Raw genomic sequence first — 26651 nt, 5'->3', positions numbered from 1 at the left:
TATGAGAGAACAGAACAGAGAGAGAGAGAGAGAGAGAGAGGGAGAGATGAGATGAGAGAAATTGGCTCACAGAAAGACAATGATAACGGAGAGAAACTTACGCACAAAGGGTATGATCGCCTGCGCCTCGATATCCAGCTCCCGGCTATCAGCAGATAACCGTTGATGAGAGAGTGAGAGCTGGATGTGGTCGGCCTGCCTATTTATGCCCCACACACAATGCAATCTCCTGGTCCTACAATCCCATTGTCCATTGGCCGAAGGAATTCGGCCCTGTATCATAACAAAAGGTCATAGGGTGATTCATACAGGTGGGCTGTGACGATTTCCAACAGCTCAGGTGGGTGGGAAACTGGGTTTCCCGCCGCATACCTGAGTATGTGTAAATAATAGAAATGGACATAAACTTCTTATGTCCATAACTATTCGCACGAGCGATTAATACGCTCCAAACCAACACCGGAATATTGCTAATTAAATACTCTTCCGATGGGTACCAAACACTGCTGTATGATTCCTGTCAGACCCTTCGTACGATATAAAGAGGGATTCCTCAGCTCTGGGACATTGTATTTTAACCAAACTTTCAGAATCTATCAAAGGGACCATGATCTATAAACTACATTAATTGTGAACATTTGTAACGAATGAGTCGCACGCTACGACTACATAAACTCTACCGTAAATGCGCATACCGCGCCGGCGAGTGCACGTTATTGCGGGTATGCGCATCCACGGGAGAGTGTACGCACGCGCAGCGCGGACCAGTGTGCGGTGCAAATATGGCAACGTGCATTGAGACATTTTTTTCTGACTTTGACAGAAGGAATTGGCTTCTCTCTCAGAAGTCCTGACTTTTGTAAAGGGAGTGCTGCACATCCAGCTTCCTTTTGTGCCTCCAGTGGCACCATGGGACCTTAACGTGGTGTTACAGTTCCTGAAATCTCACTGGTTTGAGCCTCTTCAAACGGTAGAATTAAAATTTCTCACTTGGAAGGTGGTCATGTTGTTGGCCTTGGCATCTGCAAGGCGGGTGTCTGAATTGGCGTCTTTGTCTCACAAAAGCCCCTATCTGATTTCCATGTGGATAGAGCAGAATTGCGGACTCGTCCTCAATTTTTGCCTAAGGTGGTTTCATCGTTTCATATGAACCAGCCTATTGTGGTGCCTGTGGCTACAGGGGACTTGGAGGATTCCAAGTCCCTTGATGTAGTCAGGGCCTTAAAAATTTACGTAGCCAGGACGGCTCGGGTTAGGAAAACAGAGGCACGGTTTGTCCTGTATGGAGCCAACAAGGTTGGCGCTCCTGCTTCTAAGCAGATTATTGCTCGCTGGATCTGTAACACAATTCAGCAGGCTCATTCTATGGCTGGATTGCCGGTACCAAATTCGGTAACACCCCATTCCACTAGGAAGGTGGGCTCTTCTTGGGCGGCTGCCCGAGGCGTTTCGGCATTACAGCTACTTGATCGGGTTCAAACACTTTTGCAAAATTCTACAAGTTTGATCTCCTGGCTAAGGAGAACCTCATGTTTGCTCAGTCGCTGCTGCAGAGTCATCCGCACTCTCCCGCCCGGTCTGGAGCTTTGGTATAATCCCCATGGTCCTTACGGAGTCCCCAGCATCCTCTAGGACGTAAGAGAAAATAAGATTTTAAACCTACCTGTAAATCTTTTTCTCCTAGTCCGTAGAGGATGCTGGGCGCCCGTCCCAGTGCGGACAAATTTCTGCAAGACTTGTATATAGTTTTTACTTACATAAGGGTTATGTTACAGTTTGGATCAGTCTCGGGCTGATGCTGTTTTGTTTCATGCTGTTAACTGGTTCGTATATTCCATGTTATACGGTGTGGATGGTGTGGGCTGGTATGAATCTTGCCCTTAGGTTAACAAACTCCTTTCCTCGTACTGTCCGTCTCCTCTGGACACAGTTTCTCTAACTGAGGTCTGGAGGAGGGGCATAGAGGGAGGAGCCAGTGCACACCCATTCTAAAGTTCTTAATAGTGCCCATGTCTCCTGCGGAGCCCGTCTATACCCCATGGTCCTTACGGAGTCCCCAGCATCCTCTACGGACTAGGAGAAAAAGATTTACTGGTAGGTTTAAAATCTTATTTTTTGCAGGCAGGCGTTGATGCAGGCCTGAAATTGGGTTCCATCAAGGTGCAGATTTCGGCTTTATCTATTTTTTTTCAAAAAGAATTGGCCGTCCTTCCTGAGGTTCAGACTTTCGTGAAGGGAGTACTGCATATCCATCCTCCATTTGTGTCACCCGTGGCATCGTGGGATCTTGACGTGGTGTTGCAGTTTCTTATGTCTCACTGGTTTTTACCTTTGCGTAAGGTTGAGTTAAAGTTTCTCACTTGGAAAGTGGTCATACTTTTGGCTTTGGCGTCTGCCAGACGTGTGTCCGAATTGGCGGCTTTGTCTCACAAGAGTCCATATTTGATTTTTCATGTGGATAGAGCGGAATTGAGGACTCGTCAGCAATTCCTGCCGAAGGTGGTTTCTTCGTTTCACATAAATCAGCCTATTGTTGTACCTGTGGCTACGGATGCTGTGGCTGTCCCAAAATCTCTTGATGTTGTAAGAGGTTTGAAAATTTATGTCGCCAGAGCGGCTCTTATTAGGAAAACGGAGACTCCGTTTGTCCTGTATGCTTCCAACAAGATTGGAAATCCTGCTTCTAAGCAGACTATTGCACGCTGGATTTGTAATACGATTCAGTACGCTCATTCTTCGGCTGGGCTGCCGTTGCCGAAGTCAGTACAGGCCCATTCTACCAGGAAGGTGGGCCCTTCTTGGGCGGCTGCCCTAGGGGTCTCGGCACTTCAACTTTGCCGAGCAGCTATGTGGTCGGGTTCAAACACTTTTGCCAAGTTCTATAAGTTTGATACCCTGGCTGAGGAGGACCTTATGTTTGCTCAATCTGTGCTGCAGAGTCGTCCGCACTCTCCCGCCCGGTCTGGAGCTTTGGTATAGACCCCATGGTCCTTTTGGAGTCCCCTAGGACGTAAGAGATTTTAATACCTACCGGTAAATCCTTTTCTCCTAGTCCGTAGAGGATGCTGGGCGCCCATCCCAGTGCGGACTGTTCCTTGCAGTTGTGTTGATACTGGTTATTTTCGGTTACACGAGGTTTATGTATCGGTTTTATTCAGCTTGTTGCTGTTGTTAGTTCATACTGTTATCTGGTTTCCTGCTAATCCAGTTATACAGTGTGTTTGTGGTGTGGGCTGGTATGTTTCTCGCCCTTAGTTTAACAAAATTCCTTTCCTCGAAATGTCCATCTCTCCTGGGCACAGTTCCTATAACTGAGGTCTGGAGGAGGGGCATAGAGGGAGGAGCCAGTTCACACCCAGTCAAAGTCTTTTTAGTGTGCCAATGTCTCCTGCAGATCCCATCTATACCCCATGGTCCTTTTGGAGTCCCCAGCATCCTCTACGGACTAGGAGAAAAGGATTTACTGGTAGGTATAAAAATCCTATTTTCTCTATCGTCCTAAGTGGATGCTGGGGTTCCTGAAAGGACCATGGGGAATAGCGGCTCCGCAGGAGACAGGGCACAAAAAAGTAAAGCTTTACTAGGTCAGGTGGTGTGCACTGGCTCCTCCCCCTATGACCCTCCTCCAGACTCCAGTTAGATTTTGTGCCCGAACGAGAAGGGTGCAATCTAGGTGGCTCTCCTAAAGAGCTGCTTAGAGAAAGTTTAGTTTAGGTTTTTTTCTTTACAGTGAGTCCTGCTGGCAACAGGATCACTGCAACGTGGGACTTAGGGGGAAAGTAGTAAACTCACCTGCATGCAGAGTGGATTTGCTGCTTGGCTACTGGACACCATTAGCTCCAGAGGGATCGAACACAGGCCCAGCCGTGGAGTCCGGTCCCGGAGCCGCGCCGCCGACCCCCTTGCAGATGCTGAAGCGTGAAGAGGTCCGGAAACCGGCGGCTGAAGACTCCTCAGTCTTCATAAGGTAGCGCACAGCACTGCAGCTGTGCGCCATTTTCCTCTCAGCACACTTCACTGGGCAGTCACTGAGGGTGCAGAGCGCTGGGGGGGGGCGCTCTGAGAGGCAAATATAAACCTTATACAAGGCTAAAAATACCTCACATATAGCCCATAGGGGCTATATGGAGATATTTAACCCCTGCCTGACTGGAAAAATAGCGGGAGAAGAACCCGCCGAAAAAGGGGCGGGGCCTATCTCCTCAGCACACGGCGCCATTTTCTGTCACAGCTCCGCTGGTCAGAACGGCTCCCAGGTCTCTCCCCTGCACTGCACTACAGAAACAGGGTAAAACAGAGAGGGGGGGCACATTAATGGCTATATATATATATATTAAAGCAGCTATAAGGGAGCACTTAATATAAGGATATCCCTTGTATATATAGCGCTTTGTGGTGTGTGCTGGCAGACTCTCCCTCTGTCTCCCCAAAAGGGCTAGTGGGTCCTGTCTTCATTAGAGCATTCCCTGTGAGTTTGCGGTGTGTGTCGGTACGTGGTGTCGACATGTATGAGGACGATATTGGTGTGGAGGCGGAGCAATTGCCAAATATGCAGATGTCACCCCCCAGGGGGTCGACACCAGAATGGATGCCTTTATTTGTGGAATTACGTGATGGTTTATCTTCCCTTAAACAGTCAGTTGAGGACATGAGGCGGCCGGACAATCAATTAATGCCTGTCCAGGCGCCTCAAACACCGTCAGGGGCTGTAAAACGCCCTTTGCCTCAGTCGGTCGACACAGACCCAGACACGGGCACTGATTCCAGTGACGACGGTAGAAATTCAAACGTATTTTCCAGTAGGGCCACACGTTATATGATTTTGGCAATGAAGGAGACGTTACATTTAGCTGATACTACAGATACCGTAAAACAGGGTATTATGTATGGTGTGAAAAAACTACAAACAGTTTTTCCTGAATCAGAAGAATTAAATGACGTGTGTGATGAAGCGTGGGTTGCTCCTGATAAAAAGTTGATAATTTCAAAAAAGTTATTGGCATTATACCCTTTCCCGCCAGAGGTTAGGGCGCGCTGGGAAACACCCCCTAAGGTGGACAAGGCGCTCACACGCTTATCCAAACAAGTGGCGTTACCCTCTCCTGAGACGGCCGCACTTAAGGATCCATCAGATAGAAAGATGGAAGTTATTCAAAAGAATATATACACACATGCAGGTGTTATACTACGACCAGCTATAGCAACTGCCTGGATGTGCAGTGCTGGAGTAGTTTGGTCAGAATCCCTGATTGAAAATATTGATACCCTAGATAGGGACAATGTTTTACTGTCGTTAGAACAAATAAAGGATGCATTTATCTATATGCGTGATGCACAGAGGGATATTTGCACACTGGCATCTCGGGTGAGTGCTATGTCCATTTCAGCCAGAAGAGCCTTATGGACACGACAGTGGACAGGCGATGCGGATTCAAAACGTCACATGGAGGTTTTGCCGTATAAAGGGGAGGAGTTATTTGGAGTTGGTCTATCAGACTTGGTGGCCACGGCTACTGCCGGGAAATCCACTTTTTTACCTCAAGTCACTCCCCAACAGAGAAAGGCACCGACCTTTCAACCGCAGCCTTTTCGCTCCTACAAAAATAAGAGAGCAAAGGGCTTGTCGTACCTGCCACGAGGCAGAGGAAGAGGGAAGAGACACCAACAGGCAGCTCCTTCCCAGGAACAGAAGCCCTCCCCGGCTCCTGCAAAAACCTCAGCATGACGCTGGGGCCTCTCAAGCGGACTCGGGGACAGTGGGGGGCCGTCTCAAAAATTACAGCGCGCAGTGGGCTCACTCGCAGGTAGACCCCTGGATCCTGCAGATAATATCTCAGGGGTACAGGTTGGAATTAGAGACGGATCCTCCTCATCGTTTCCTGAAGTCTGCCTTACCAACCGTCTCTTCCGAAAGGGAGAGGGTGTTGGAAGCCATTCACAAGCTGTACGCTCAGCAGGTGATAGTCAAAGTACCCCTATTACAACAAGGAAAGGGGTATTATTCCACTCTATTTGTGGTACCGAAGCCGGATGGCTCGGTAAGGCCTATTCTAAATCTGAAGTCCTTGAACCTCTACATAAAAAAGTTCAAGTTCAAGATGGAGTCACTCAGAGCAGTGATAGCGAACCTGGAAGAAGGGGACTTTATGGTATCCTTGGACATCAAGGATGCGTATCTACACGTTCCGATTTACCCCGCACACCAGGGGTACCTCAGGTTCATTGTTCAAAACTGTCACTATCAGTTTCAGACGCTGCCGTTCGGATTGTCCACGGCGCCTCGGGTCTTTACCAAGGTAATGGCCGAGATGATGATTCTTCTTCGAAGAAAAGGCGTATTAGTTATCCCATACTTGGACGATCTCCTAATAAGGGCAAGGTCCAGAGAACAGCTGGAGACAGCTTTAGCACTATCTCAAGAGGTGCTAAGACAACACGGGTGGATTCTGAATATTCCAAAATCCCATTTAATCCCGACAACTCGTCTGCTGTTCCTAGGAATGATTCTGGACACGGTTCAGAAAAAGGTTTTCCTTCCAGAGGAAAAAGCCAAGGAGTTATCCGATCTGGTCAGGAACCTCCTAAAACCAGGAAAAGTGTCAGTACATCAATGCACAAGAGTCCTGGGAAAAATGGTGGCTTCTTACGAAGCAATTCCATTCGGCAGATTCCATGCAAGAATATTCCAAAGGGATCTGTTGGACAAATGGTCAGGGTCGCATCTGCAGATGCACCTGCGAATAACCCTGTCACCAAAGACAAGGGTGTCACTTCTGTGGTGGTTGCAGAAGGCTCACCTATTAGAAGGCCGCAGATTCGGCATTCAGGATTGGATCCTGGTGACCACGGACGCCAGCCTGAGAGGCTGGGGAGCAGTCACACAAGGAAGAAACTTCCAGGGAGTATGGACGAGTCTGGAAAAGTCTCTTCACATAAACATTCTGGAACTAAGAGCAATCTACAATGCTCTAAGCCAGGCGGAACTTCTCCTGCAAGGAAAGCCGGTGTTGATTCAGTCGGACAACATCACGGCGGTCGCCCATGTAAACAGGCAGGGCGGCACAAGAAGCAGGAGTGCAATGGCAGAAGCTGCCAAGATTCTTCGCTGGGCGGAGAATCACGTGATAGCACTGTCAGCAGTGTTCATCCCGGGCGTGGACAACTGGGAAGCAGACTTCCTCAGCAGACACGATCTTCATCCGGGAGAGTGGGGTCTACATCCAGAAGTCTTCAACATGTTAATAGACCGTTGGGAAAGACCAATTGTAGACATGATGGCGTCTCGCCTCAACAAGAAACTGGACAAATATTGCGCCAGGTCAAGAGATCCACAGGCAATAGCTGTGGACGCACTGGTAACTCCTTGGGTGTACCAGTCAGTGTATGTGTTTCCTCCTCTGCCGCTCATACCAAAGGTATTGAAGATCATACGGCAAAGAAGAGTAAGAACAATACTAGTGGTTCCGGATTGGCCGAGAAGGACTTGGTATCCGGAACTTCAAGAGATGCTCACGGACGAACCGTGGCCTCTACCTCTGAGAAGGGACCTGCTACAGCAGGGTCCCTGTCTTTTTCAAGACTTACCGCGGCTGCGTTTGACGGCATGGCGGTTGAACGCCAGATCCTAAAAGGGAAAGGCATTCCAGAAGAAGTCATTCCTACCTTGATTAAGGCACGGAAGGAAGTCACCGTGAAACATTATCACCGCATTTGGCGAAAATATGTAGCGTGGTGCGAGGATCGGAGGGTTCCGACGGAGGAATTCCAACTGGGTCGTTTCCTACATTTCCTGCAATCAGGATTATCTATGGGTCTCAAATTGGGATCCATTAAGGTTCAAATTTCGGCCCTGTCAATATTCTTCCAAAAAGAATTGGCCTCTGTCCCTGAGGTCCAGACTTTTGTCAAGGGAGTACTGCATATACAGCCTCCTGTGGTGCCTCCGGTGGCACCGTGGGATCTAAATGTAGTTTTAGATTTCCTCAAATCCCATTGGTTTGAACCATTGAAAAAGGTGGATTTGAAATATCTCACATTGAAAGTGACTATGTTACTAGCCCTGGCCTCTGCCAGGAGAGTATCTGAATTGGCGGCTTTATCTTATAAAAGTCCTTATCTAATCTTCCATTCGGATAGGGCAGAACTGCGGACTCGTCCGCATTTTCTCCCTAAAGTGGTATCAGCATTTCATCTGAACCAACCTATTGTGGTGCCTGCGGCCACTAGCGACTTGGAGGACTCCAAGTTGTTGGACGTTGTCAGAGCCTTAAAAATATACATTGCAAGGACGGCTGGAGTCAGAAAATCTGACTCGCTGTTTATATTGTATGCACCCAACAAGTTGGGCGCACCTGCTTCTAAGCAGTCGATTGCTCGTTGGATTTGTAACACAATTCAACTTGCACATTCTGTGGCAGGCCTGCCACAGCCTAAAACTGTAAAAGCCCACTCCACAAGGAAGGTGGGCTCATCTTGGGCGGCTGCCCGAGGGGTCTCGGCATTACAACTCTGCCGAGCAGCTACGTGGTCGGGGGAGAACACGTTTGTAAAATTTTACAAATTTGATACCCTGGCAAAGGAGGACCTGGAGTTCTCTCATTCGGTGCTGCAGAGTCATCCGCACTCTCCCGCCCGTTTGGGAGCTTTGGTATAATCCCCATGGTCCTTTCAGGAACCCCAGCATCCACTTAGGACGATAGAGAAAATAAGAATTTACTTACCGATAATTCTATTTCTCGGAGTCCGTAGTGGATGCTGGGCGCCCATCCCAAGTGCGGATTATCTGCAATACTTGTACATAGTTATTGTTAACTAATTCGGGTTATTGTTAAGGAGCCATCTTTAAGAGGCCCTTTCTGTTGTCATACTGTTAACTGGGTTTAGATCACAAGTTGTACGGTGTGATTGGTGTGGCTGGTATGAGTCTTACCCGGGATTCAAAATGCCTCCCTTATTGTGTATGCTCGTCCGGGCACAGTACCTAACTGGAGTCTGGAGGAGGGTCATAGGGGGAGGAGCCAGTGCACACCACCTGACCTAGTAAAGCTTTACTTTTTTGTGCCCTGTCTCCTGCGGAGCCGCTATTCCCCATGGTCCTTTCAGGAACCCCAGCATCCACTACGGACTCCGAGAAATAGAATTATCGGTAAGTAAATTCTTATTTTTTTTTTTCCTCCCTAAAAGTTAGTTAGGCACAGGGAGGCTGCTGGCAACAGCCTCCCTGCTTTGTGGGACTAAGGATGGGGGGACGGGGACGACTGGGTTCTGGTGACCACGGACGCGAGCCTCCGAGGATGGGGAGCAGTCACACAAGGAAGAAACTTCCAGGGACTATGGTCAAGACAGGAGGCTTGTCTACATATCAACGTACTGGAATTGAGGGCCATATACAACGGCCTGCGTCAAGCGGAGACACTTCTTCGCGACCTACCGGTTCTGATTCAGTCAGATAACGTCACAGCCGTGGCTCATCTAAACCGCCAAGGCGGAACAAGGAGCAGAGTGGCGATGGTGGAAGCCACCAGGATTCTTCGCTGGCCGGAAAATCATGTAAGCGCTTTGACAGCAGTCTTCATTCCGGGAGTAGACAACTGGGAAGCAGACTTCCTCAGCAGACACGATCTCCATCCGGGGGAATGGGGACTTCATCAAGAGGTTTTTGCAGAGATAACAGGTCATTGGGGACTTCCTCAAATAGACATGATGGCGTCACGCCTCAACAAGAAGCTTCGGAGGTATTGTGCCAGGTCAAGGGACCCTCAGGCAGTAGCAGTGGACGCCCTGGTGACACCGTGGGTGTTTCAGTCAGTCTGTGTTCCCTCCTCTTCCACTCATCTCAAAAATATTGAGAATCATAAGACGAAAAAGAGTGCAAACAATACTCATTGTTCCAGATTGGCCTCGCAGGGCCTGGTATTCAGATCTTCAGGAAATGCTCACAGAAGATCCGTGGCCTCTTCCTCTCAGAGAGGACCTGTTGCAACAGGGGCCCTGTCTGTTCCAAGTCTTACCGTGGTTGCGTTTGACGGCATGGCGGTTGAACGCCGAATCCTAGCTGGTAAAGGAATTCCGGAAGAAGTCATCCCTACTCTGATAAGGGCTAGGAAGGAGGTGACGGCGAAGCATTATCACCGTATCTGGAGAAAGTATGTATCGGAAGATTTCCATCTGGGCTGTTTTCTCCACTTTCTACAGACAGGAGTGGATATGGGCCTAAAATGATGCTCCATTAAGGTACAGATTTCGGCTCTATCGATTTTCTTTCAGAAGGAATTGGCTACTCTCCCTGAAGTCCTGACTTTTGTAAAGGGAGTGCTGCACATCCAACTTCCTTTTGTGCCTCCAGTGGCACCATGGGACCTTAACGTGGTGTTACAGTTCCTGAAATCTCACTGGTTTGAGCCTCTTCAAACGGTAGAATTAAAATTTCTCACTTGGAAGGTGGTCCTGTTGTTGGCCTTGGCATCTGCAAGGCGGGTGTCCGAATTAGCGTCTTTGTCTCACAAAAGCCGCTATCTGATTTTCCATGTGGATAGAGCAGAGTTGAGGACGCGGGAGGGGGAGAAGTGTCCGCCCTGAGGGGTCTGAGCCACTATCTCCGCTGACAGGACACTGAGCTCCTGAGGGTGATGATTGTTAGCCGCCCCAGGCGACTGCTCACTACCGCAGTATGCCGCCACCCCCTTACAGAGCCAGAAGAATTCCGGTGGCCAGTGAGTCACCGGCCCCCCTGGCAAGCGGGGAGCCAGTGTGAAGATGGCGACAACAGGGTGGGAGCACAGTTAGAGGCTCAACGGTACATAGTGGGGCGCCCTGAGCCAGCGCCTATACCCTACACTGGTCACACGGCTGTCAGGGACCTCGGTAACACTGCCAGCATTAATCCTCAAGCTAGTATAAAGAATGTGAAGAACGGGAAGCAGCGCCATGTTCAGAGGGCGGAGCTTCTCAGAGCGGACCCAGCAGCATTCAGCGCCATTTTCCTGCCTGCAGTTCCTACACAGAGACGCTGTTCCTCCAAGCAACTCCAGCTATCCTGTGCAGTACCAGGGGGTTGTAGAAGGGGGGAGGCTGTGTAATTACTGTGTAGTCTATTAAGGTACACAGATAGCGCTGGTAGTTGTATTATTTCTACCTCAGAAAGCACTGTGTGTGGGTTGGCTCCAATCTCTGTGGCATACTTTGGGGGAAACTGTGTCTGACATTTCCCTGTGTGTGTGTGTGTGGGGGTGTTTATCTCCCATAGCCATGTCTAGGGACTCTGTGTCATATGCTGCAGAAGATGTTTCCTCTCAGGAGGAATCCATTCCATGTACACAGGAATGTAATGCCTTATCTCAGACCCCTATTATTGAGCCTGAGTGGTTAACCTCTAATAAAGGAATGATCTCTCATATCTCTATTAGGGTAGCAAATACTGAGATATAAACTCAGGTGTTAAAGAAATCTATGGCAGTTTGTTCAGGTTCTGTTCCTATTCCTGCAATATCCCCTAGCATGTTCCCACGCAAACGTGCACTTGGCCAAATTATGCAAGATGATACGGATACCGACTCTGATGCTGCAGACGGTAATGGGGATGTGCTTAGGGGGGCGGCATCCCTTGCAAATGGGGTGCAGCTCATGATTGAGGTCATTAGAGATGTATTAAACATTACTGACACGCCACCTAAGCAGATTGAGGAGACTTACTTCACTGACAATAAGAAAGCCTTGCTAACCTTCCCTGCGTCTAAAGAATTAAACGCTATATTTGGAAAATCCTGGGAAAACCCAGAGAAAAAAATTCCAGATCCCAAAAAGGGTTCTGGTTGCTTTTCCCTTCCCTGAGGAGGATAGGAAAAAATGGGAAAACCCACCCATGGTGGACGCATCTGTCTCCAGAATATCTAAAAAGGTAGTTTTTACCTGTCCCTGGATCTACCGCATTAAACGAACCGGCTGATCGTAAGATTGACACTACGCTCAAATTAATTTACTCTGCTTCAGGAGTGGCGTTAAGGCCCACTATTGCCTGCACATGGATTTCTAAAGCCATAGTAAAGTGGTCAGACATATTACTAAAGGATTTGGATACAATGGATAGAAGTGACATTGCATTGTTTCTACGTAACATACAGGATTCTGCAGGGTTCATGGTAGAATCCATGAAAGACCTGGGTACGCTGACTGCGCGGATATCTTCCATGTTGGTATCAGCTCGCAGGGGACTCTGGCTACGCCAATGGTCTGCAGACGTGGAATCCAGGAGAAGTGTGGAGAACCTACCCTACACAGGTCAGGCTCTATTTGGGGAAGCATTGGATGCATGGATTTCCACGGCAACCGCGGGTAAGTCACCTTTCCTTCCCACTGCTACACCTCCTACGCAGAAACCTTTTTCTTCATCTGCATCGCAGTCCTTTCGGACCGCTAGGGCGCGAAAGTCCAAGCCTCCTACCACCTTCTTTAGAGGTGGTCGTGCAGCATCCTCAGCATGACGGTGGACCACACAGCCTGGAGGACTGGTTGGTGGGTGCGAGACTCAGACGTTTCAGACACGTCTGGGTGTCGTCTGGCCTGGATCCCTGGGTACAGGATATTGTTTCCCAGGGGTACAGACTGGGGTTTCAAGAACTCCCGCCTCACTGATTCTTCAAATCAGGCTTGCCAGCTTTGCTGACAGACAGGGCTATCCTACAGGAAGCCATCCTAAAATCGGAAAAGTCACAGGTCATTAGTCCAGTTCCACTTCATATGCAAAACAAGGGTTGTTATTCAAACCTTTTCGTGGTACCGAAACCGGATAGTTCGGTCAGACCAATTTTGAACTTGAAATCGCCGAATCCTAACCTGAAGGTGTTAAAATTCAAAATGGAGTCTCTCATAGCAGTAATCGGAGGGAGAGTTTCTGGTATCCCTGGATATCAAGGATGCGTGCCTCCACATTCTGATATGGCTGCCGCACCAGGCTTATCTCAGATTTGCACTATTAGATAGTCCTTATCAATTTCAGGCACTGCCATTCGACCTCTCCACAGCACCGAGGGTGTTCACCAAGGTGATGGCAGAGATGATGGTTCTCCTCCGCAGACAGGGGGTGAACATAATCCCATATCTGGACGATCTGCTGATAAAGGCATCGTCCAGAGAGGAGATGTTGCAGTCCATTGGTCTTACGACTCGTCTGCTCAGGGACCTCGGTTTGATCCTGAACCTTCCAAAATCACATTTGGAGCCGACAAGGAGATTGTCTTTTCTGGGAATGATCCTCGACACGAAAGTGCAGAGGATGTTTCTGCCAGAGGAGAAAGCGTTGGTGATTCAGCCAGCCCCGATATCTGTTCATCAGTGCATTCGCCTTCTGAGGAAGATAGTTGCCTCTTACGACGCTCTACAGTACGGAAGGTTTCATGCTCAGTCCTTTCAACTGGATCTCCTGGACAAGTGGTCAGGATCTCATCTACACATGCACCAGAGAATATGTCTGTCACCTAAAGCCAGGATTTAGTGCTGGCTGCCACTACCTCACCTTCTGGAGGGCCGCAGGTTCAGGATTCAGGACTGAATCCTTCTAACCACAGATGCAAGTCTCCGGGGCTGGAGCGTAGTCACTCGGGGAAACCTTCCAAGGAAGGTGGTCAAGCCTGGAATCCAGTCTTCCAATAAAAATTCTGTAACTAAGAGCCATCTACAACGGTCTTCTCCAAGCGGCCCATCTTCTGCGAGATCGAGCCATTCAAGTGCAGTCGGACAATGTAACGACGGTGGCCTACATAAACCGACAGGGCGGAACGAAGAGCATTGCTGCAATGTCAGAGGTAACGAGAATCATCCTGTGGGCGGAAAAACACGCGGTGGCGATGTCGGCAATCTTCATTCCGGGAGTGGAGAACTGGGAAGCGGACTTCCTCAACAGACACAATCTCCATCCGGGAGAGTGGGGTCTCCACCCAGAGGTGTTCGGAGAGGTGACAAGTCTTTGGGGTGTACCCCAGATAGACATGATGGCCTCCCACCTCAACAAGAAGCTTCGGAGGTACTGTTCCAGTACGAGGCACCCACAGGCAGTGGTGTTGGACGCCCTGATAACTCCGTGGGTGTTCAAGTCAGTGTATGTGTTCCCTCCACTTCCACTCATCCCAAGGATTCTCAAACTAATAAAAAGAACAAGAGTTCAGGCGATCCTCTTTGCTCCGGACTGAAGGGCTTGGTACGCTGATCTTCTTGAGTTACTGTTTGGAAGATCCGAAGCCTCTTCCTCTTCGAGAGGACCTTCTGCAACAGGGGCCGTTCGCTTATCAAGACTTACCACAGCTACATTGACGGCATGGAAGTTGAACGCCAGATCTTAGCTCGGAAGGGCATTCCGAACAAGGTTATTCCTACCCTGATACAGGCTAGGAAAGGAGTAACGTCTAAACCAGAGGTTCTCAACCTCGGTCCTCGGGAGCCCACACAGTGCATGTTATGCAGGTAACCCAGCAGGTGCACAGGTGTATTAATTACTCACTGACACATTTTAAAAAGTCCACAGGTGGAGCTAATTATTTCACTTGCGATTCTGTGAAGAGACCTGCAAAACATGCACTGTGTGGGCCCCCGAGGACCGAGTTTGAGAAACTCTGGTCTAAACATTACCATCGAATTTGTAAAAAGTACGTGTCTTTGTGTGAATCCAAGAAGTGTCCTACAGTGGAGTTTCAACTAGGGCGGTTTCTTCTCTTTCTGCAAGCAGGTGTGGATATGGGCCTGAGGTTGGGCTCCATAAAAGTCCAGATTTCGGTCTTGTCCATATTCTTGCAGAAACAATTTGCTGTTCTCCCTGAGGTTCATACTTTCTTGAAAGGGGTTCTGCACATCCAGCTTCCCTTTGTGCCTACTACGGCACCTTGGGATCTTAATGTGGTGCTGCAGTTCCTGTAGTCAGATTGGTTCGAACCTTTACAGGATGTTGATGTCAAGTTCCTTACTTGGAAGGTTGTTACACTATTGGCATTAGCGTCTGCTAGACGTGTGTCGGAATTGGGGGCATTGTCCTGTAAGAGCCCCTACTTGATTTTCCATGAAAATAGAGCTGACCTCAGGACATATCAGCAATTTCTTCCAAAGGTTGTGTCGGCTTTTCATATCAACCAACCTATTGTGGTGCCAGTGGCTACTGACTCCTCAATTACTTTAAAGTCCTTGGATGTTGTAAGGGCTTTGAAGATTTATGTGAAGAGAACTTCTCGTCACAGAAAGTCGGACGCTCTGTTTGTCCTTTTATGATCCCAACAAGGTTGGGTGGCTTGCTTCTAAGCAGACGATTTCTCGTTGGATCAGGTGTACTATCCAGCATGCTTATTCTACGGCAGGCTTGCCGTGTCCAACATCCATTAAGGCCCACTCTACTCGTAAAGTGGGTTCTTCCTGGGCAGCTGACCAGGGTGTCTCTGCTTTTACAACTTTTCCGAGCGGCTACTTGGTCAGGATCGAACACGTTTGCTAAGTTCTACAAGTTCGATACTTTGGCCTCTGAAGACCTTCAGTTTGGTCAATCAGCTCTCCCTCCCGTACTGGGAGCTTTGGGTACATCCCCCATGGTACTAATGTGGACCCCAGCATTCTCTAGGACGGAAGAGAAAATAGGATTTTAATTATCCTTTTCTCGTAGTCCGTAGAGGATGCTGGGCGCCCGCAGAGCGCTTCGTTTTCCTGCATTTGTTACTTAGTTAAGTACTGCGTTGTTACTTGGTTAAGTACTGTTGTTCAGCCGTTGCTGAATTGTTTCAAGCTGGTTAGCTTGGATTTCTGCTATGTGTGAGCTGGTGTGAATCTCACCACTATCTGTGTATTTCCTACTCTCGAAGTATGTCAGTCTCCTCGGGCACAGTTTCTAAACTGAGTCTGGTAGGAGGGGCATAGAGGGAGTAGCCAATCCACACTATTAAACTCTTAAAGTGCCAGTGGTTCCCAAAGGACTCGTCTATACCCCATGGTACTAATGTGGTCCCCAGCATCCTCTACGGACTACGAGAAAAAGATTTACCGGTAGGTAATTAAAATCCTATTTTTACACTTAGGGTTGTAAAGCATAATGATAAGCATCATTACACATCCATATACCATCTTGTCAAAGATCGAGTTTCCCTCTCACAAATATAACATTAATGGATACCATTGTTAGGGTTTAAATTTGGAGAGACACTCCTGTATGTCTGTCAGAGTGCCTTCTTGACATCATTTGTCAAACATACAGTGCTTAGTGAATATATATTTATAATATTGTCATCCTGTAAGAGTCTTGATGAATTTTTATAGTTTTATATTCACTTGTTTCAATCTCTAATTGTGTTCATTGCAGAAAATTGTTCAGGTTTTCTCTGATCAAGTCCAGGCCCACAGGGAGCAGCTAAACAAGACAAAGGCTGAACTGCATGACCTGGAGACAGAGACCACTGAAAGGTACAGCAAAAATGCAATTTATATAATACACGGTTGAGTCACATTATTATGACTGCCAGCTAATAGCCAGAGTAACCACCGCGTGCAGCACGGACAGCAGCTAGACAGGCTGGACTGTCATTTTAGACACGTCTGGTAGCCCCAGGTTCATTTTGACGGTGAGCTGCTTCACTGTAGTGCGTTGGTCGGCCCTCATGCACCTTTGTTTCTGACATTCACCGCTCGCATTAATGGCATGTGTTGCTCCTCAGTTTGCAAGTCAGTTATTTGCAATGATGCCATTTGTCCAGTCACTATACACCTTCACCACAGCATCACGTGTACTGTTCACAAACAGCGCTGTTTCAGAAACCACCTAAAAGCCAATAATCATCCCTTTTTGCAACTTGGATAAATCGCCCTTCTAGCCATGACAGCAACGAGTGATATGTGTGCAGATGGCCTGTCGACACCTTATATAATAATAATGTAACTCTACCGTGTATGTTATCTTATCATGTTCCATCTTGTTCTTGAAAGTGCTTTTTTTTTCTGGCTGGGTCCACAGGTTATCTACAGGATAACAATGGGATATGATGGAGCGATAGCAGATTGGCACCAAACGATCACAAGCTTTCAGTCCTCCCAGGATGCAACGGGCCCGTCCATGTATCCCCACTCACTGGCTCAGGCAAATCAGTTTTTGTTTGGGGTGGCAGGAGCCGGACCATGGTCAGAGGGCTGCTGTTTCTTGGCAGCCCTAAGCTTTCTTATTTTATTTTTATAGTCTTACTATGGTTTTTGAGTGATCTTTCCTAACAGCGTCTTATATGCATATTGGAAAGAGTCGCTCCAACAACTCTCCGCCGGGTCACAACAATGCTTACCCATGGTACAGTGCTGTCTCGGCGGGCGTCTGTCGGATATACTAGCAGGTCCAGCAGACGTTACCAGGCTGTGGCCGGAGCACGGGGAGAAGGTAAGGCATCGGTTCCACTTAGAAGGGGAATACGGACACAGCCGCACTGGGAGGAGACTACCAAACAGTAGCTGGCGTGCCGCCACCACGGGTGCTCCAGCGCTAGGCCTTAGGGATCATAAGGCACCAGGAATAGCATGAGGCCGCGATCCCTAGGGTTGATGTCAGCGGTGGGGAGTCGGACGCTCTCCTGTTCGCCCCTCCCCCCAATTCATGACCAGTTTCCGTCGGTCTCCCGCCATGAACTGTTGCCTCACTTCCGTCTCAGAAGCTACCTCGAGGGGTCTCGGTCGCAGCATAGGCCGCTGCGTCTGTGTTCACTAAACGCTACCGCGTGGAGACCCTGGTCGCAGTACAGGCGTCTGTATGACTGGTTCGTCTATGCACAGTGCGTCTGTGTTCACTTAAAGTTCCCGGAGCGGCAGTGTACACTAGTAGCATCTGGATCCACTCAACGTTCGCTAACGTATTGATCGATCTTGGAAGTGAGGCAAGTCTCCCTGTATCCCACTCTGAGTACGGGTTATACAGCACTAAATTTCTATCTACTTTTGTTAGTATGAATAGTTAAGTTTAGTGCCTATTGCATATGAGTCTGTGTACATTACTGTGGTTTTCTTCGCATTGCGTCTGAATACGTTAAGATCTGTATAGAACAGAATTCAGTAATATGTACCCCTACATACTTTAAAATGTACTTGTAGTTGATATTATGCTCGTATCACTAATATATAACATGTGACTGACTGCTAGTGGGATTGGTCACTTTAATATATGTTTGTCAGTTGATCTCCTGATCCTCAATGCGGGTGCATGGGTAGGGTCAGATTGATATCACTTTAGAGAGATAAAGTGGTTACAGTCACAAATTGTGTAGTACACTGTGAAAGTGCTGATTATTTATCATGTCTAGGAGCGTCAAAAGTGATTAGGGTACACTTACAGTAACACCAACACTCATATCATGTTTTGTGAAGCTGTATTATCCTCTCTGATCTGGTACAGGATGGTTTATGTGTAAAATGGTTTGCTGTTCAGCATAATACATCCCTGATCTACATCAGGTATAGATAGACCCATTGGGGCAATGTTTGCACAGACCTTGTCCAGTTTAGCTGAAAAGTTAATTCTTACAGCTTCAATACCAGGAATAGGGGTCACTATTAACCCATACATGCAGCTCCCTACCTACGGTATATCCCCAACAGCTTCTCCAATAAGACAAGCTGATGAACCGAATGTAAATAAATCATCGACTTCACAGGCTACACATTATGATCATAGACGATGAAAGCTCTATATACTCAATTTCAGCATAAGAAGAACAGGTAAAAGGTATCAGCTTAATGAATAAGCTGAATAAATGAGAGCAGAAAAGGCTAGTCTGTCATTAGAGGCAGCAGAGTCTGGGTTAAAAATAAGGCACCTGTGTTTAAATGTCCCAAAACAATAATTGGGCATCCTCACAAGGGCAGAATGCATGGAAAAGGATTGGGCTACACCCAATAAAATAGAATTCCCGGTAAATGGGATTCCAACATCCTTTTCCAGCTGGGGACTGTTTAAAATAGGGAAGTGCCTCCCAAAATAGATATGCATGTCATTTGATAGTGCAAAATTCTATATTGCCATCAACGTCAAAAGAGGAATGGTTTTAAAAAAAAAAACATAATGTCTCTGTCTGAGGCAGTCATAAGGCCAGCCATGACTTCAGCTTGCATGGAAAGAAGCACGATAGCTGCCTGGGCTTGTAACAGGCAGAAATAGATATGGGTAATGCTTCATGGAGGCGTCACCCTTCACAATAGCTGCTCGCAGAGCAGTTTGCTTACATACATGGAAAGCTGATTCAGAATCAAAGCAGGTTCTGGGAACTTATCTTTGGCTGGAACTCTCTGAGTAAAGAATTAACAGATATTTCCTTCCACATATAGCCCCTGGTTAGGGGTCTGATTTTCGGCCTTATCGGTCGTAAAGGAAAAGCAAAAGGATTGTAACGGCGACCAGAGGGCCCGCTTCTAAACGAGGATAAGCCATCAGAATGATGGTACAGGTCTCCTTCTGGGGGAGCCCAGGTAGCGGGCTGACTTCTTCAGTTTGCACAGATGGGTGCAAGAAGCGGTATCTCTAGTTTATGCTTTCCTTTCAAGAAGCATCCTCCTCGAAGGTTCTTCTGTTCCAGCCCATCTCGGGTAGAGGCGAAGGCGAGGTATTTGCATGTAGCAGTTCAGAAATTGCTGTTGTCAATGAGGGGTTTCTACTTCCAACCTGGGTTTGAGTCAGAAGGATCCTTCACTTCATTCTCAATCTCAAAAAGTCTAAACAGATAAATTTGGGTACCACGGTTCACATGGAGACATTGCGCTCCATAGTTTTGGGGGGGAGCCAGTAGATTACATGGTATTCCTGGATAAGTCAGGATGCTTACCTACAGGCTCCTATAGCACTGTCCATCAGTGTTATCTCAAGGTTTACCATCCTTCAGCAACATTTCAGTTCTAGGCCTTACCCTTTGGGTTAGCCACAGACCCAGAGTATTTACCAAAATGATTATGGCTGTTTATCTCCGCTAGCAGGGGATAAGAAAATTGCCATACCTTGACCACCTTTTTTATCCTTGCACAATTACAGGAATGGTTTCTGTGCCATCTCCAACACACAATGACTTGTCTGCAGAGACACGGGTGGTTCATAAATTGGCAGTCATCTCTGGTTCCGTCACAATGGATGACTCGCGGTAGGGCTGTACTGAATTCAAGTCGGCAGAAATTATTACCTCGGAACAGGATATCCAAGGTACAGTCAGGGGAGTTGTTACATAGTCAAACAATGGCCCTCATTCCGAGTTGTTCGCTCGCAAGCTGCTTTTAGCAGCTTTGCACACGTTAAGCCGCCGCCTACTGGGAGTGAATCTTAGCTTATCAAAATTGCGAACGAAAGATTCGCAATATTGCGAGAAGACTTCTCTGTGCAGTTTCTGAGTAGCTCGAGACTTACTCTTCCAGTGCGATCAGTTCAGTGCTTGTCGTTCCTGGTTTGACGTCACAAACACACCCAGCGTTCGCTCAGACACTCTTCCGTTTCTCCAGCCACCCCCGCGTTTTTCCCAGAACCGGTAGCGTTTTTTCACACACTCCCATAAAACGTCCAGTTTCCGCCCAGAAACACCCACTTCCTGTCAATCACATTACGATCACCAGAACGAAGAAAAAACCTTGTAATGCCGTGAGTAAAATACCTAACTGCATAGCAAATTTACTTGGCGCAGTCGCACTGCGGACATTGCGCATGCGCATTAGCGACTAAACGCTCCGTTGCGAGAAAAAAATAACGAGCTAACAACTCTGAATGACCTCCAATATCCGTTCACGCAGCAATGCGAATGATGGGTTTGATGGTGTCAACAATAGACATGGTGGAGTGTTCACAATTCCACTCAAGACCTATGCAGCATCTGTTTCTATTTACAGCCGCATCACACTGGATATGTCCAATCTCATCTGATGTTGGAAGTTAAGCAGTGTTGTGCCTGGTTAATTTCTCTGATAGGAGATCACCTGTGAATACCAGGTGGTATTGGTGGGCCAGATGGACGATAAACAAACAAGTACGTGGTACTGTCAGTAAAGGTAAGAAAGTCAATAGCCTGGTGGCTACAGACATTCCATCTAGATCAGGGGACACCCTTTTGGATATCAGGTTGGGAGATCCTGATAACAAATGCCAGTCTTCGGGGCTGGGGGGGCCATTGTCTGGAAGATTATGATTCTTGGGACTATGGACCACAGACGAAAGTTGCCTGCTAATAAACCTGTTAGCATTTCGGGCCATATACGTGGTCCTGATTCAGGCATGGGACACTCCTAAAGGAAAACCAGTCCAGAGCCACAGGGACAAGGCAACGGCAGTAGTGTACCTTAACCTTCAGAGAGGAACATTCTGCTAAACAGCAAGGAAGGAGGTAAGTCACATACTAAAGTGTGCAGAACTCCATCTTCCAGCCTTGTCTGCAGTGTTTGTTCCGGTAGTCCTAAACTGGGCAACAGACTTTCTCAGTCGACACGCCATTCAGGTAAGCGAATGGGCTTTGCACCCAAAAGTAATTTCAGACTCTGGTAGACAAGTGGGGTTGGCCAGAGATAGATCTCATGGAGTCCCATCTGAACAACAAAGAGCCCATAATCGGGTAAGGAACAATGGATCAGGGAGTGATCTTTGTGGACGTCTTTTCAGTGGGAATTTCTTTTCCCTTATGTGTTTTCTCAAATCATCCTGCTACCAAGGATATTGAGGAAAAGACAAAAAAAAGTGCTGGGATTCTAATAGCTCCGGCTTGGCCCAGAAGGCGTTGGTACACAGATCCGCAGAAAATGTCGAATGCCATTTCTGCTTCCTCTACGCCCAGATCTACTAATGCAGGGTCCTTATTTATTTATTACCAGTTATTTATATAGCGCACACATATTCCGCAGCGCTTTCCAGAGAATATTTGGCCATTCACATCAGTCCCTGCCCCAGTGGAGCTTACAATCTATATTCCCTACCACATGTACACGCACACACATTCATGCTAGGGTTAATTTTGTTGGGATCCAATTAACCTACCAGTATATTTTTGGATTGTGGGAGGAAACCGGAGTACCTGGAGGAAACCCAAGCAAGTACGGGGAGAATATACAAACTCCACACAGTTGGGCCATGGTGGGAATCGAACCCATGACCTCAGTGCTGTGAGGCAGTAATGCTAACCATTACACCATCCTTCACAGATATCTGGATCGACTGTCTTGACAGCGTGGTAAGAGGATTCTCACAGGTAAATCAAACAATGCTCAGAGCAAGAAAAACTTCCTTGGCTCGTATTTATCACCAAATATAGCAAGCCTATATTCATTGGTGTAATGGAAGAGGTATGGACCTGAAATCTTTCAGAGTTTCCAGGGTTCTAGCATTTGTTCAGGCAGGAATGGATAAAGGTTCAAGGGTGGCTTCCTTGAGAATGCAAGTGTCAGCATTGACTGTGTGGTTCCGAAAGTAAATTGCCAAATTGCAGGATGTGCGCACTTTTTTCAAGGAATGCTGCGCATTTAACCTCCTTTTGTTCCTCCTACAGTGCCTTAGGACTTAAGTCTAGTCCTCAAAGCCCTTCAAGTTGCTCCGTTTGAACCACTAAATAAAGTGGATCTTAAATGGTTGACAGCTAAAGTTCTCTTTCTACTGACTGGCATCAGCTAGAAGAGTGTCAGATTTAGGAGCACTGTCATGTTAATCTCCTTATCTGATGTTTTATCCAGATAAAGTAGTTCTCAGAAATAGGTCTGGGTATCTTCCTAAGGTGGGGTCTAGATTCCACCTTAATAAAGAAATTGTAGTCCCGGTTTTTTAGGTATTGGGACTTTCTGCGGGAGATGAGTCATTGGACGTAGTCCGGGCATTAAGGATTTACGTGGATCGTACGAGTGCCATCAGAAAAAAAACAGATTCTCTCTTCATTCTCTACGGATTTCACAAGAGAGGATGGCCTGCTACTAAACAGACGCTGGCAAGATGGCTTCGAATGACTATTTCAGAAGCATATTCTCGTGCTGATCTCCCTGTTTCCGGCTAATGTCTCTGTTCACTCTACTCGTAAGGTAGGTCCTTCATGGGCAGCACATCATGGCGCTTCAGCAGAACAGATAAGTAAGGCAGCCACATGGTCTTCCATTAACACACTTATTAGATATTAGGCCTTGGATACTTTTGCCTCTCATGACGCTGTATTCGGGCGAAGGGTACGCCTGTCCAATCAGGAGCGTCCCCACCACTAAAAATTGCTTTGGGAAATCCCATTGTTATCCTGTGGATAACCTGTGGACCCAACCAGAGAAATATACGGTATTTCTCCTATGTCCACAGGGATCCCACCCTGACGCACCTGATTTGAGGACCTTTCTTCTCACTAACCTCTTCCTTCTTGTACGGAAGGGTGTGCATGTGTGTTCTTGTCATCTGATTAGGGCTCTACATGATGCTCCTGCCTAAATGCTTTGGAATCCAACTGATTTGCCTGAGCCAGTGGGTGGGGATATATGGACGGGACCGTTGCATCCTTGGAGGACTGACAGCTTGTGATCGTTTGGTGCCAATCCGCTGTCGCTCCATCATATCCCATTGTTATCCTGTGGACATAGGAGAAATACCGTTATCAATGGTAAGTTCTTACCATAATGTATATATATTCGTGTGTTTCTCTATCATCCGTAAGGGATACTGGGGTCACTTAGTACGATGGGGTATAGATGGTGTCCAAAGGAGCCGGTGCACTTTAAATTCTGCAAACTGGGTGTGCTGGCTCCTCCCCTCTATGCCCTCCCTCACTGCCCAGTTTAGAAAAATGTGCCCTCAAGATAGGATGCACACTCTGGAGCTCCAGAGGATTTTTCTTCAGTTCATTTTAAAACTTTTATTTTTTTCAGGTTAGCTGTTGGGCTGCACCAAGGGACGCTGGGAGGGGAGCGACACCGGCCTCCTGGAGGTGCAGAGTCAGATCCACTGACAGTACAACGGTCATGGGGGTCAGTGTACCACAGGCATCGCGCTATAGCGCACACCGCCAGCACAGAGCCTGAAGATCAGAGTGTGGTGACGATTGCCGGGGTGTCACGCTAGCAGGATCCCCCCCGGTTCTTGGTGCGACATGGGGCAGGCATATTGACTCTCTTTTGTGTGATCCCATAGACCCCACCCTGTACAGACTGGCAGCTGCATTAAAAATAGGTGTTGGGGCCTCATTTTACACTTTATAGGGGACATTGCCAGTATAATAATGCCTGTAGCTCTGGCGCCATAGCAGGGGGCGGAGCTATCACAGAGCGGGACCAGCAGCTTTCTGGGGCTATTTCCTGGACAACCAGCTCCTCCAGGGAATACTCCACGGCCAGACTCTGGTACAGGGGTGTAGTTAAGGAGGAGAGCCCGCTGTGGGAACCTTGTCTTTGGATCCTCATGCATTATACAACCATATTGCCTATCTTCTAATTTCTAAATTGTTAGTTACATGCTGGGTGCTGGTCCCTCCTCTCTGAGTCTCTCCACACATACTGGGTTGGGCTGGCTTGCTTGTACCTGTGTGTATGTGTGTTTGTGTGAATGTAGATGTTCCCTGTCAGCATGGTGAAAAAAGCTGTGTGTAATATTTGTCACACCAGGTTTTCCCCCTCCCCCGCAGATTCTCTCATGTGTGAGCAATGTAGTCAGCTTTCACAAGACAATGGGGCTTCCGGGGGTGATTTGCAGGAACCAGCTTGGTTAAGTTCTATGAAAGCTATGATGGCTGACACATCCAATGAGTTAACTACTGCCAGACAGGAAAGGCAGCAGTTACAACAGTGTATGGCTGCTCTGGCTAAGGATAAGTCGGAGGGCAGGCGTGTGTCCCCTCTCTCACCTCCACTACCCCAAAAAAGGGGTTTACCTGACATTCATTCCGAATCCGAGGAGGGGGTGCCAGAGGTTGAAGAAGGGGAGGAGCTGGAATCTACGGTGGAGGCAGAAGATTCCTCTCCGACGCAGGATGTAGGGTCTCTTATACTTGCTATAAGGGATGTTTTGCATATTCCTAGTACTGAGATGGATGTGCAGCAATCTTGCTGGTCACCTTTGCTGATTCAAAGGAATTAGATGATCTTTTTAGGGAGCCATGGGTTTCTCCTGACAAGAAATTACAGGTGATAAAGAAATTGGTTGCTGCTTTCCCATTTTTCTCAAGAGGGGCGAAAGGTCTGGGAGATTCCCTCTGCTGTAGGTGCTTCAGTATCACACCTGTCAAAAAGGACAGTGCTACCAGTTCCGGGGGTTACTGCCTTAAAGGAACCTGCGGACAGTAAAATTTAAAATACCTTGAAATCTATTTTTGTTGCAGCAGCAGCCTCCCAGAGGCCTGTTATTGCTGGCTGTTGGGTGACTCACGCCATTCGTACCTGGGCGGGTAACCTTCAGGAGGGCCTGTCAGGAGATAAATCCCTGGCAGAAATTGTGATGCTGATTCAACATATCCAGGAATCTGCTAGTTTCCTCTGTGAAAAAATTCCAAAGCTTAGGCATTATTAATGCTCGTACTTCTGTCATGGAGGTTTCTTCATGCAGGGCTTTGTGGCTTCGCCATTGGGTTGCGGCCGCAGATTCATAGAGGAGTGTGGAGGCTTTACCTTTCACAGGAGACTGGATTTTTGGAGGCGAGTTAGATTTCGAAAGCTACCGTTGGAAAATCTACGTGTCTCCCATCTGCAGCTCCACTGACTATGCGCTCCTACACGGGACCTTCTCTGCAATCCTTTCGGACCGCAAGATATAAGGGAAAAACCAGAGGTGCCCCAAATGCGACAAGAGGTTCCAGAGGTAAGTCACGGAAACCTGCCAACACAGGATCTCAGGACCAGGGCGTCCGCTCTGTCTCCTCGAAGTTCTCAGCTTGACATTGTCCCTCCGCTCCTGGGGGATCGCAGGGTGAGAGCTCGTCTGAGATTCTTCAGCCTCCTTTGGAGAAGCTCCTGCCAGGATGCTTGGGTGAAGGACCTGGTTTCTCAGGGCTACAAACTAGAGTTCGAAAGTTCTCTGCCTCACAGGTTTTTGAAGTCAGGCTTACCGGCACCCGAGAAACTATGCCTTACATTACAGGAGGCCATTCAAATATTGGTTCAGAATCAAGTCATTGTTCCAGTGCCAATTCACAACGGAGCAAGGGATGTTATTCCAGACTCTTTGTGTTACCGAAACCGGACGGTTTGGTGAGGCCCATTTTGAACCTCAAATCGTTAAACCCATATCTGCGGGTTTTTTAGTTCAAAATGGAGTCTCTGAGAACAGTGATCTAGGTCTGGAGGATAGGGAGTTCTTAGTCTCTCTGTACATAAAGGATGCGTACTTCCATATTCCAATATGGCCGCCTCATCAAGCCTGCCTCCAGTTTGCTCTGCTGGACGAACATGATCAGTTCCAGGTGCTGCCCTTCGGCTTATCCACAGCGCTAAGAGTTTTCACCAAAGTGATGGCGGAAATTATGTTTCAACTCTGGATTCATGGGGTGAACATTGTCCCCTACCTGGACAATCTTTTTATAAAAGCGAGATCAAAGGAACAACTGTTGGACAGCATAAACTGCACAAAAAAACTACTGTCGCATCACGGATGGATTCTAAATAAACTGAAATCCCACCTTGAGCCAACTCAAAGGCTCCAGTTCCTAGGGATGATTTTGGACACGGTAGCTCAGAAGGTCTTCCTTCCC

The 26651-nt window shown here is 47.7% G+C and overlaps 1 protein-coding gene across 3 annotated transcripts in view; it reads left to right on the top strand.

The window, feature by feature from the left end:
- The window catches only part of LOC134943527 (uncharacterized), a 160904-nt gene that overhangs the window by 62981 nt on the left and 71272 nt on the right, over nucleotides 1-26651 (top strand). For all 3 annotated transcript variants that reach the window (XM_063932321.1, XM_063932320.1, XM_063932322.1), the window contains exon 3: nucleotides 16325-16425. In XM_063932321.1, coding sequence (XP_063788391.1) covers nucleotides 16325-16425 — 101 coding nt within the window. The remainder of the gene's footprint in view (nucleotides 1-16324; nucleotides 16426-26651) is intronic.

The sequence above is a fragment of the Pseudophryne corroboree genome, chromosome 7 (genome assembly GCF_028390025.1).
Source record: "Pseudophryne corroboree isolate aPseCor3 chromosome 7, aPseCor3.hap2, whole genome shotgun sequence".
Taxonomy (NCBI): domain Eukaryota; kingdom Metazoa; phylum Chordata; class Amphibia; order Anura; family Myobatrachidae; genus Pseudophryne; species Pseudophryne corroboree.
Note: the sequence above shows the minus strand (reverse complement) of the source record. Positions and strands in the feature narration are given on the sequence as shown.